The 12,799-nt window shown below is 40.7% G+C and overlaps 1 protein-coding gene across 8 annotated transcripts in view; it reads left to right on the forward strand.

The window, feature by feature from the left end:
• Nucleotides 1-12,799, forward strand: part of AGPAT4 (1-acylglycerol-3-phosphate O-acyltransferase 4) — a 123,830-nt gene that overhangs the window by 102,061 nt on the left and 8,970 nt on the right. For 7 of the 8 annotated variants that reach the window (XM_039529617.1, XM_039529618.1, XM_039529621.1 and 4 more), the window contains one exon: nucleotides 6,968-7,166. The exons of the other annotated variant lie outside the window; for it this stretch is intronic. In XM_039529617.1, the coding sequence (XP_039385551.1) occupies nucleotides 6,968-7,166 (199 nt within the window). The remainder of the gene's footprint in view (nucleotides 1-6,967; nucleotides 7,167-12,799) is intronic. 8 annotated transcript variants of the gene reach the window in all.

Below are 12,799 nucleotides of genomic sequence, written 5' to 3' on the forward strand. Positions count from 1 at the left end.
ATACACTGGGCTACACCCAGTTAGTTATAAATCCTAATATTCCATTAAGTATAGGAAGGAAGACTATGCAGTTCTGCACAGCCAGTTCTTAATCTTTTGAAGGATTCCGCTCAGACAGAGGAAGGTCTGACCCTGTTCGCATGCCTCTTTTACTCCAGTGAAACTCCACTGATTTCATTGCAGTTATTCCTGACTCTCACTAGTGTCTGTGAGAGCAGAATCAGGCTCTTACTCAAAATCCATATGCTTCCCCGGGCTGGAGGCAGAGAGTTTTGAGATAAAGGAACTCTTGATTGCCTCTTCAAGAAACTGGAGGAAAAACCATAATGCCCTCTAATTTTGTACCACAATTTTTTTAAAAGTATATATTTTAAGTTGGATAATAAGTAACAGAGCCACATTAGGAATATTTGAAAATGCATTTTCTTTAGCAGGTTAATATTTTCAGATTATTTTTGAAAACTTAACAAATGATGTATTTAAAAGGGCAATAATGCACTGCAAGATATGTACTTATCAGCCAACCTATATATGAGTGGGATATGTTTTAAAAATGAGGTGAGGCACCCCAAGGTGGGCATCTGTTAGCTACTGAGTTTACTTCCTGTTGCGTGTCCTGTGTTACTGGACATACTACTGTATGTTTGTTTTTTATTGCTCTTGAGGCAATGCATTTCTTTGGCCTGTCACAGTGTACCTGGGGCATGCCAGAACTATTGTTTCAATGTTAAGGACTCAGTCCTGCAAAGAGCTGAGCACTCTAGCACTGATCCAGCAAAGCAAAGCATCCAAGCAGAGGATTTGCTTTAAACACCTGCGTAAGGGATTGATCTTGCTTCTGTGCAAGTCAATGGAAAAACTCCAGTTTTGACTTGCATAGTACCACTGATCTTAGTGGAACTAGGTCTTAATCCTGCACCATTCAAGTGATTAAAGTACAACATGAATCAAGGACAGAGTAATATTTGCTTTGCAGGGTCCAGGCTTAAATCCATACAATATCTATAAATGTCCTCAATGTTGTTTGGATTAATGGGTTTGAATAAATGAGGGAATTTTCAGTGTAGTTAATGGAAACCAGTGGACATGACCCTGTTTCCTTAGACAAGGAGGTTCTACTGCATTATCACCTTCTTGTCAAGTTTCAATTATGCATTTTCTAATCAGAGATGCCATTTGTTGCATTCTGGGATACAATCCAGACCAGTGAGGGGTTATCACTGTCTGCCCTGCAACCTTGGGTGCCTCACAATGCTTTGCTGTTGTTGCTCCCAACCTAGGCCGCTTACAAATCGACTTCCAGCAATGCAGGCCACACCCTGAGTGTCTGTGTGGAGCTGCAGCTCTGACCTCAGCAGCCTGTCAACAACACTCCAGTCACACTCTGGCTCCCACCAGCCTGGGTTACTACTTGCAGGGTAGTAACCCAACACACTCCCAGTCCTGGATTTTGCCCCAAACGTGTGTTCTGCATTGCCTAGCCCTCTCCAGATACTAAAGGTCTGTTGTCCCTGCCCAGTTTGCTATTTTAACTGGAGTTACTGGACAGTTAAGTTTAAACTCACCACTGGATTAATTTTAATTTAAAAAAAAAGTTTATTTAACTACAGAGAGAGGTTTTAAGTCAGTACAAATATAAGGCATTAAAGTCAGAAATAGTTACAGGAGAAATAAATATAATTTTTTTTTCTAGTGGCTAAAACTTAACAAGCTAGACTTGGATCAAGGTAAAATCTTTACCGTGTGTTCCCAGCACCAGTGATGACCAAATTCTCAGGTCAGGATTTCCCCCATCATCAAAAGGCTGGTTCCTTTATAGCAGGGGTCGGCAACCTTTCAGAAGTGGTGTGCCAAGTCTTCATTTATTCACTCTGATTTAAGGTTTCGCGTGCCAGTAATACATTTTAACGTTTTTAGAAGGTCTCTTTCTATAAGTCTATAATATATAACTAAACTATTGTTGTATGTAAAGTAAATAAGGTTTTTTAAATGTTTAAGAAGCTTCATTTAAAATTAAATTAATTAAAATGCAGAGCCCCCCAGACTAGTGGGCAGGACCCAGGCAGCGTGAGTGCCACTGAAAATCAGCTCGCGTGCTGCCTTCGGCACCCATGCCATAGGTTGCCTATCCCTGCTTTATAGTCTTAGGTGAAAGAGAGAGAGAGAGAGGTTTTTAAGAACAGGTTAGACAAACACTGGTCAGAAATGGTCTAGTTATTACTTAGTCTTGCCCTGAGTGCAGGGGGCAGGACTAGATGACCTCTCAAGGTCCCTTCCAGTCCTACACTTCTATATTCTATGGAGAGATGCCTTGGGGTGGTTTTGCCCTCACTTTTACAGTCCAGTCACCCTTTGAAGTAAATTTTTCTGGGACTTACCCCTCTAAACAAAATTTATTAAAACAGTGAAGAAGGTGACATGGAGTTTGGTGAAGGTGGCTCCAGGCTCTTTCTTTTCCCCTGTGTATGCTGAAATGCAGACTTGCCTTGTGTCCTGTCATTTCCCCCCTTTCTGACTCAAAGACCCTGTTTACTACTTGTATGTAAATTGAGGTAAACACTAACTATATTATATAGGGGGAATTCATAATTTTATGTATAATGTTGCTTCATACATTTCTTCCTGATGATATTGACAATCAAGATATTAGTTTTCAAATGATACCTCCCAAAGCATATTTTGCACAAAGATTATTACTGTAGTGTGTAGAGTGTAAATACAGGGGTGCTTTCCATTTCAGTTTGGTTAATTTCCTGTTTTAGCCATTATAGCAGACCCAACAAACACAGCCTTTGCAGATAAATGGCCCTGGTAATGGAAACAAATACCACTTATTCCTAGCAGAAACACAGATAAAATTACAAATGTCTTGGAAATTATGTTGAATTTGTCCTCCACACATACACCATGTACTAATATTAATGATCAGTATGCTATTAACTTTCTATTAATATTTTACACAATATCTTTTCGATACGGGTTATGACCTTAGTGAGTTTGGGTACATTCAGCTGGTCAGGCCAGCTGAATGTCACTACCCATACGAGTGAGCATTGGGATGCTGTTAGGGTCACAGCACACAGGATGCAGATCAAAGGAACCCTAACATAAACTATTTTTTAAAACCACAATTTTGGGTGCTGACTCTTGCTTTTTGGATGTTGAGAGTTGGCAACATGACAATCAGCAAAACATTTCTTTTCCACAGCAAACGCTCCACTTTCAGTGAGCCCAAAGATAATTTTAACTCTCAACAAACACTGAAACCTGAGAACCTTTCCTCCACCAAAACAAAGGAGTGTGCTTCAAAATGGCCTTTTATTGTTCTGACCTTCTTTTGCTCCTTCCCCATATGCTCCTGTGGATGCCATTCCCTGATGAATGGGGCATATTCTGTTCTACAAGAGTGATTATGCTTTCCTATTTCCTGGGTAAATTAACTGAGGGGTTAAACAAATAGGCGGCAGCTGTGGCAGCCCAATTATCTGAACAAATGGGATGCTGAGTGTAGGTCAGAAGAGAATATGTTCATATTATTGAGCACTAGTAAAACATTTGATTTTCTAACTTCAACTTTCTAATTGAACTATGTACATAACTAGGAGATGGAGACAGTAATTCAGTCCATGGGACACATTTGCATAATGGAGCAATCTGTTAATCAAGTTTGTAGAGTTGGTTCTTCTGGAGTAGCAAAATTTTATATCTTTCGTGGATATGGCATATTTTGCTAATGGACTAGGTGGCACAGAGAATTAATGCAATGGCCTTGCAGCCTCTGAACACCAGAGTGCACGTGGCATAGACACAGGTGGATGTTGAATTTATTGGTCTTGCCCCAGTTCTTCGTGAACGTGCTCCCACGACACAATTTGGCAAGAAGATGGATGGCAAATTGCCATGGAGATTAATGGCGGACTTAGCAACGTACATCTATAGGAGAATGGGGTAATCCACAGGAGAACACTATAAGTAACATACAAATATTATATTTACAGCATATTTTCCCCTCTTGTGGGTTTCTTCATATGAGGGGATACTTGGAGCCCCTAATCCTGGACCTCCCTTAAGCAGATACATCTTTCAGAATGCTCAGGAAGTCACCAAATTTGGGCTGTTGCGACCTTCAAATCCCCTCTTGGTCTGAAAGTTCCAAAGTCTGAATCCTCTTTGGGTTAGTCAGAAATAAAAAATTGGAGAAAAAACAATTCTGAGTCTTTATATATGTATAAAAAGATTTGGATATGTGTTTTTTCTCCAATTTTTATTTCTGACTAACCCAAAGAGGATTCAGACTTTGGAACTTTCAGACCAAGGCGGAATTTGAAGGTTGCAACAGCCCAAATTTGGTGACTCTATATATACATCTGTCCCATTCATTATTCAGGAGGCAGTTGTCATAGGCTTCAGGACAAACATTAGTAGGCATTTCTGTTCTGATGTAAAAACAATAACCTAAAGCACTTTAGCAACTGGAAATAAATTGAAAGCAGATAGAGCAAAAAAACTCATGTAATTCAAGATTTAGTAGTTGATCCTGCTGAGTGTCTCCTGGGAAGTACTGAACACCCTTGAGTCACTGATTTCAGTTGAAATTGAGGATATTCAGCTCTTTTGAGGGGGTCGGGTTCATAATTTCATTGTACACAAAATTGTGATTATTAAAATAAATTTCAGTTCTTTCAGTTTGACTTTTCATCGGGTAAAGTTACTTGTGTTAAATATACCATATTGTATTAATGACACCAGCATCTGAAGGTCAAAGTGGAAAATACATTTTGGGATAATAAAAGGAGCAAGTTAAATATTTTTGATATTTTTAGATCCCCTGAGCCCATTCCTTCTCTCTCACTGGTATAAATCAGGAGTGACTCTGTTGAAATCAATTGAGTCCATCCATGTTGAATTAAATCCACACAGTTTAAAAGGACATAAGTAGGCATGTGGATTTTGCTGGTAGCTGACAGAAAGAGACCAGTACGGGATGCCAGAATGGGACACAGTATTTCAGTAGCAGTTATATCAATGCCAAACAGGTAATACAACTTCCCTAACCCTACTAGAGATTCCCCTGTTTCGGCATCGAGGGATCATGCTAGCCCTTTTGGCCATAGTGCAGAAAGGTAGTGCAGAATCCCCCTAGTGGTGGTGTCTTAACAGCAAGGGAAAATTAAGAATTCCCGACTAATGCTGGTATTTAGAAACATAACTATATGTGTGACATGACCTAATATACTAATGATGAGGGGCTTTAGGTTAACCTGCTCATAAGCCAGACCCTCAAGGCACTTAAGGAAAATATCTTAATTTGGGTAATTTGCCCAAGACAGTTAATTGATTATAATGATTTTAGTACATTCTAGTTCACAGGCAAGAGAGAGAGTGCAATACTTTTCTCTAATCTCCCTAAAAAGAGAGAATAACATTTTAATTATTATATAATCTTTTGAAAGTTGTATGTTCACTTGGAATTGGATAAAACAGCAGTAGCCTGTAATTGCTCAAATTAATATTGGTTAAAGAATTGCTAGTGTAAATTACAGTTTAAGTACATGTAAAAAAGCATAAATTAAATGACCTTTCCTAAGCTGTTTGGGGCAATACTGGCTGCTGAAGAGTTATTAATGAATTCTGTCACAAAGCTGGCAATGTAACTTGATTGACAGGGAGATATGGCCTCATTCTGACTTCTCTTACAATGTTTTTCACACTGGTGTAAATCCATCCGCTTCAGCTGATTTCTTTTTTTTCCTGGTAAACATTGCTGCAAGGGCTGGATGCTCCATCCCAAAGCCAGTTGGAGGGTTTTTTTTCCCCATTGATTTCAGTGGGAATGGGTTAAAGTAGCGAGCTTGAGCTGAGCAAGTAGCTAAGGGCCACATGCTTATCTCTGTTCTATGATGTAGGGGATGGCATTGGAATTAAGACCTTCAGTGCTACAAGCACAACCCTCGCCTAATTAAGGTAACAGGAAAAAGTCCTCTAGTTGAAAACCAGATGAGAGTCAAACCTCTTGTGTGGACAAGCCTGTAAAGCAGTGGTGGGCAGCCTGCAAGCCGCATGCAGCCCATCAGGGTAATCCACTAGCAGACCACCAGTTTATGTTGACCATCCACAGGCATGGCCACCTGCAGCTCCCAGTGGCCACGGTTCGCCATTTCCGGCCAATGGGAGCTGCGGGAAGTGGTGTCCCTTCGGACCGTGCTGCTTCCCGCTGCTCCTATTGGCCAGGGATGGCAAACCGTGGCCACTGGGATCTGCAGGCAGCCTTGCCTGCCGGCAGTCCATGTAAACAAACTGTCTTGCAGCCCACCAGCGGATTACCCTGACGGGCTGCAGGTTACCCACCACTGCTCTAGAGGGAGGATAAAGACCCATGCTCTGTGAATCTGAGTTACACATGCAGCATCAGTCTACTGCCAAAAAGGTAGGTGTTGAGGAATAACATTCTCTGGAGTAAGAGGTCAGCTGGTACTACCCTGAACTCTCAGCTGGAATGTGGAAACTGTTTAGATGCATGTTGCAGAAAACATTAGAAAACAGAGGGTTTGATGACGAGAGCATTCCTAGACATTTCTGTGATGTACCAAGGCTATTTGTCTGATGGCTGTCACTGCTGCCTGTAGGTACAGCAGTCCTATACCTATGGGTGTAAGAATGTACACACAATTGTGCACATTACGTTCCTCTTTGAGTGTCGGTCAGACTGGATCCTCATTAAAACTGCAGACTTGCAGGAATGTAGATTCATCTAAAGGAGCAAAGGAAGGGAAGGGAATGCTAATCAGTATGTACTCAGGAGAATGAGCTTTCATTCACTAAAAAGCACAAGATGTCCAGCCATCACTTGATGTTTGATCTTCCTGTCAGAATAACTACTGTTCAGCAAGAGAAATATCAGAATTATAGAAGGCTGCTTCTGTTATCCAATAGGGATTCAAATGTTACGTTTCTTTGTTCTAACCAGGATGCCTTTCAAGAAGAATACTACAGAACAGGAGCCTATCCCGCTACTCCCATAGTGCCACCTCGGCGGCCATGGACTCTTTTGAACTGGCTTTTCTGGGCCTTATTGCTGCTATATCCTTTATTCCAGCTGCTTATCAACATGGTCAGCAGTGGCTCATCACTGACGCTGGCTAGTTTTGCTTTTGTCATCATTGTGGGTAAGTTGTTAGAAGATCGCTTATAGGAATAGCTCTTTAAAAGGGCGAAGGCCCATCGTTCAATTTTTTGGCAGGTACTATTTGCACTTGCCTAATGGATTTCCAGATGCAAATAAGATGTAATTTCCTGGTGCATATTTGCACTTACAATCAGGTAATTAGGGTGCAGGTCTCCAGACTTACACTCACAATTTAGTTGCTAGTGAATGTGGGTGTAGATTTAAAATTTGGGCTGTAGACAGACTAGTCCAGAGGCAATGCTGTTCCAGTGCATGTGAGAACTGGGGGTTTGGGTTAGTGGATGTGAGCACAGCTGCACTGTACCTTACAATAATGAGTGAATCTCCCCAAGTTGCTTCTCTGAACTGTCTGGCCTTCTGGAATCTGCAAAATTGAGCTGGAAATTTCTCAGCAAAATCCTGAAGAAATTTTGTTGTTCATACTTGTGCAAAACTCCAGAGTTTGGGGAAATGATTGAATTGCTTTTTCATTTAAACCAGTTTGATTGGCCCTACCGGGCACTGAACAATCAATGGAATATATTGATAATCAGCACTCAGAGCGTGTTCCTTCCTGCCCCACCCCAGACCCTCATTCTTGTGGCTAAAGATTATTTGTTGGTGGCTGTGAGGTTGAAACACACAATCTGAAAATGTCATTGTTCAGCCTTGCTTGATATCCATGCTACAGAGTCCTGTCATGCACAAATGAGTATTCCTATTGACCGGGGTAGGCAACCTATGGCACGGTGCCGAAAGTGGCACGTGAGCTGATTTTCAGTGGCACTCACGCTGCCCGGGTCCTGGCCACTAGTCCGGGGGGCTCTGCATTTTAATTTAATTTTAAATGAAGCTCCTTAAACATTTTAAAAACCTTATTTACTTTATATACAACAATAGTTTAGTTATATATTATAGACATATAGAAAGAGACCTTCTGAAAACGTTAAAATGTATTACTGGCACGCAAAACCTTAAATTAGAGTGAATAAATGAAGACTTGGCACACCACTTCTGAAAGGTTGCCGCCCCCTGTTGCAGAGTGTGGGCTTGGGGACATCATGAAAGCCCAGGAGAGGAATTTAATGCTAATTCATTCTTTTGAGTTATGCATCCAGTGACACTAACTGTTGCAAATGCCTTCTCCTGGTCTTTGAGTTTTACATCAGGTCCAAAGAAATGCAACGTTTATAGATTCATGGACTTTTAATGCCAGAACGGCCCACTATGGCCATCCAGTCTGCCTTTTGCATGACACACTGTGGTTCCTGCATCTAATCAAATAACTTGTGGTTGGAGCTAGGGCTTCTCTTGCAGAAAGACATCCATGTTCAGTCAGCTGCTCAAAAAGGGGGAGGGAGGTGAAAAGAGAGGGATGAGTCTAAGAAAAGAGAGGCAGAGCCACATTAAGCATTCCTTCATCCTGGAGGGGACTTGACACTCCAATCAAGAGGTAGAGAGGTTATTGTCTAGGTGAATGGTGCTTGTGTAGTCCTTTTGCAGTATGTTATAACCTAAGGCATTTGACACCATTCTACTATCTATATGAGGTACTTATATGACCCTCATTGCCATTGTATCTGAGCTCCTCACAATCATTAATGTATTTACCCTTGCAAGGCCCTGGTGAGGTAGGAAAGTGCTACAAGCTCCATTTTACAGATGGGGAACTGAGGCACAGAAAGATTAAAGCTGAGTTATTAAAGGTATTTAGGCACCTAACTGCTACTGAAATCAATGGGAGTTAGGCACCTAAATATCTTTAAAAATATGGGTCTAAGTCGAGTGACCAAGGTGAAGCCTAGTGCCTTTACTACTACATCATATTTTCTTCCTGTACAATAAGGGAGGAAGGGACCAAAGAAAGCCAGCCCATTGAGGGACGTGATCATTCCCCTCTATTTGGCTGACTTATGAGGAGAGGCTGAAGTAACTGGGATTGTTTTGTCTGCAGTAGAGGAGAATGAGGGGGGATTTGATAGCTGCTTTCAACTACCTGAAAGGGGGTTCCAAAGAGGATGGATCTAGACTGTTCTCAGTGGTAGCAGATGACAGAACAAGGAGCAATGGTCTCAAGTTGCAGTGGGGGAGCTTTAGGTTGGATATTAGGAAAAACTTTTTCACTAGGAGGGTGGTGAATCACTGGTATGGGTATCTAGGAAGGTGGTGGAATCTCCTTCCTTAGAGGTTTTTAAAGTCAGGCTTGACAAAGCCCTGGCTGGATGATTTAGTTGGGAATTGGTCCTGCTTTGAGCAGGGGGTTGGACTAGATGACCTCCTGAGGTCCCTTCCAACCCTGAGATTCCATGATTCTATGAAAGCTGATTATGGTACTGCAAATACAAAAGAAGCCCTTTGTGTGGTGTGGGTTTTTTTTTTTCCCTTCCAAAAATTTACTATCCAGGAGATGATGGTAGAACAATACAAAACTATGTTAAATCTCATGACCTTTTGCACCAAGTAGAGCTGTTTATTTGGCAGATGCAGCATGTAATACATCCATACAATATTTGCACAGCCTTAGCCTCTCTGCTTTCATTAGCAATGTGAGTCAGAGATCTAGTGCCCAGCTGTATTAACATATCTCAGCCAAAGGAAGCTTGTATTATTATAAACGGGCGTTAGTGGAATGTACTGAAGGCAATTTACCATTGTTCGTAGCCTAATGCTATAATAGACTTTTAAAATTGCTAGGTATATTTCATCTAGGATGCAGTTCGTTCTTCCATTCTACTAATGAAAATACTTTAGATCAAAAGGTGGCATCCAGGATACACAGGTGTATTTTTGTTTGATTGTTCTGTGTCCCATATTTCACAGATAAGCTTCCTGATTCTGGACCACCCAAGTCCATAATATCTGATCATAGATTTACTGCACTCTGTCAAAGCAGAAATTTCAGAGCCAGGTTTGTCATGTCTTTCTGTTATAATGGGCTCAAGGTAAGAGAGCTGATATGAGCAAGCATCCGGCGAGGGGAAAGAGGTGAGGTATTTGAGTGCTTCTCTTGCCTGTAATCCTGAATTCTGCTTCAAACCTTCCCTCTTTCTCTTCCAGACACTCTGACCAATCACATTATGGAGAAATAAAAATATTTGCTTGCAATATCAGCACCTGGTGTTTTGAAGAAAAGAATCGTATAAGAGAAATGGTCAATTCTATGGTTAAATCGGAGCAATAATATTATAGTAGACTAGAATGCTATAATTGCCTTGGGTAGATGGGAGCAATAGATAACTGGACTATATTTAACTACATCAGTTCAGCTTGAACTCTTCAAGCCCCAAGTGTGATTTATAATTCCATACTGTGAATGCTGAGCCATCCCCTCTCACTGTGTTACACAAAAATAATTAAATAAATGGTCGTGGTGTTATTTTTATGGGAGTCCCCGTCCCAAAGAGCAAGCATCTAAGTGACTTAAAATCCCAAAATACCTACATTGTATTTTCAAAGGTGACTAGGGGCCTAAGTCCCATTGACTTTTGGTGAGACTTAAGCTCCTAAATTACTAAGGCACTATTGAAAATTTTACACTTAATTCCTATGGTATTTCTACTTAATGGAATTAGAACAGGAAATGAGGGCTGATTAAACCAAACTCTGGTAGCTCTATTGGAAGAACTCCCATTGAAGTTCATGTGGTTATTGACTTCAGACAGAACACAGGACTGGGTCGTGTTCTGGATTTCTACACTTGGTATGGAAGAGACCAGTTCTTGTTATACCCAAAGTATACTCTTTGTTAGTAAAGAAGCTGTCAGCTGTTTTTCAAAGGGGAAAGTTGATTTCATATGCAGGAGAATAAAGGATTGCTCTTGGGTTTTAAGGGGGAAATAGCTCTTAAATGTCTAATGCTAAAAACATAACATTTGGGCTTTCTGACATGGCTCCAGTCCATAAAGTATCTTTTTACAGGCAAGAGAATTATACAGTTCAAAACGAGCATGAGTAATAATGAGATCTCTTAAAATCTGCATGAGCTTGTGTATGTTTCTATTATACGTGTGCAAGTGCTGTCATGGGATCTGCTACCATTGGCTGCAGTGGAAACAGGAGTGGATCTCTACTGACATAACTCCCAACAGCTCCAATATGGACTGTAACAGAGTTTAAAAGGTTAAAATAAACTCTTCTATGTGGCAAAACTGGTGTTGTAACGAGTGTAACTGAGGGCAGAATGGGCCCATAGTATTGTCCAGTAAATTAAAAACCTTCTAGAGTCTGCAGAAGCAATTAATTTTGTCACAGAATGAAATCTGTGTGTGTAGTTTCACTTTCCGCATGTGTAGCTGCATGTTTTGTGCATGCAACTTAGCCACACAGCTTTGAAAAAGTTGCCCTTTTTCAACTCCCTGATTTCTGTGTGTGTTCACTTTTTTTTATACTAATCAGGACTAGACCAAGTGGAAATCTTGATGAAGCAGCTTTTGGTTGTTCAAATGCTGTTGCATGTCAGTTATGTTAGCTATGTGACTTACGGATATATTGTAAAATACATATGGAACTTCCCTATACCTACCGAGAATGTACTGACATGTTGCTTACAGCAGCAGTTATGCTGGGGCAACTCCAGGAGTTAACTGATAGGGGGGGAATTAACATATTTTTAAATACTGTATATTACTAAATAGGAGCTGTACTGAGACTCTTCTTAGGATTAAAACCAATTGCATAGTGCAAAGATCACAGAATTGGCTCAGACTGACGAGCTTTTCAATTCCTGTGAATAGTTTCACTGGCCAGCACCCTGCCAATCAGAGAGCAAGTCCCTAATAGTCCTGTAAATGGCTCAACTGGTCTGGGGCCATAGCCAACCAATCTGAGCCCAGCTCCATCCTTAACACTGATCTGGGGAAGCCTTGTCCTGGTTTTCATCCTTTGTTTGTTTTGTTTTGTTTTTAATTGGTTTCCCTGGGACCAACCAGTCATAGACTTCCCCTCTATCATCTTTCTGAGATAACTTAACTTAAATTTGCCACGAAAGTTTAGAAAGGCTGGAACGACACCGTAGCAAGTACAGCATGGTTACTCCTTCCCCTTCTTTAATGATAGCATGTGTTCCTATCATTGCAGCTGCTGCTGTTGTTGTTGTTTTGTTTATTATTACAACCTTAAATATGACTGAGTCACAGCAAGGTTGGAAATACCCAAGTTAGCAATTTTCTTTTTCACAGGAGTGTAGTAAGTCAATAAAAATGTTCTGCAGGCAAACAATAAAAACACCATATCCCACCTCTCCTTAAAACATAAGGTATAAGAGAGAGAGAGAAAAGTTGACTTAGTGTTACCTTAGACTCAAATATTTGCAATACTATTCAATGTAAGACCATGCCTTTTAATTTTATTGTAACTTTTGCTTGTAGTTTGGAATTGACTCAAAAACTAGTGTTACATTATAAGCTACAACAGAGTTCAGAGAATGCCAAAGAGTTTGTACTTGTGGTTGAGAGCTCTGTTAGAGAATCCTTTTCTGAGAGTGCAGCACATTGAACTGTGGGCTCTGTTTAAATTCTGGTTGCTCTGGTTCACATTCTGTCTACAAAAAGCATATCTTAGAACTGTCCGAGTTGCATCTTTTATCCCTGGTTGTCTAGAGCACTCCCACTGTACGTGGAAATTTAAGAGAAATTT

The sequence above is a fragment of the Mauremys reevesii genome, linkage group 3 (genome assembly GCF_016161935.1).
Source record: "Mauremys reevesii isolate NIE-2019 linkage group 3, ASM1616193v1, whole genome shotgun sequence".
In the NCBI taxonomy this organism is placed as follows: Eukaryota; Metazoa; Chordata; order Testudines; family Geoemydidae; genus Mauremys; species Mauremys reevesii.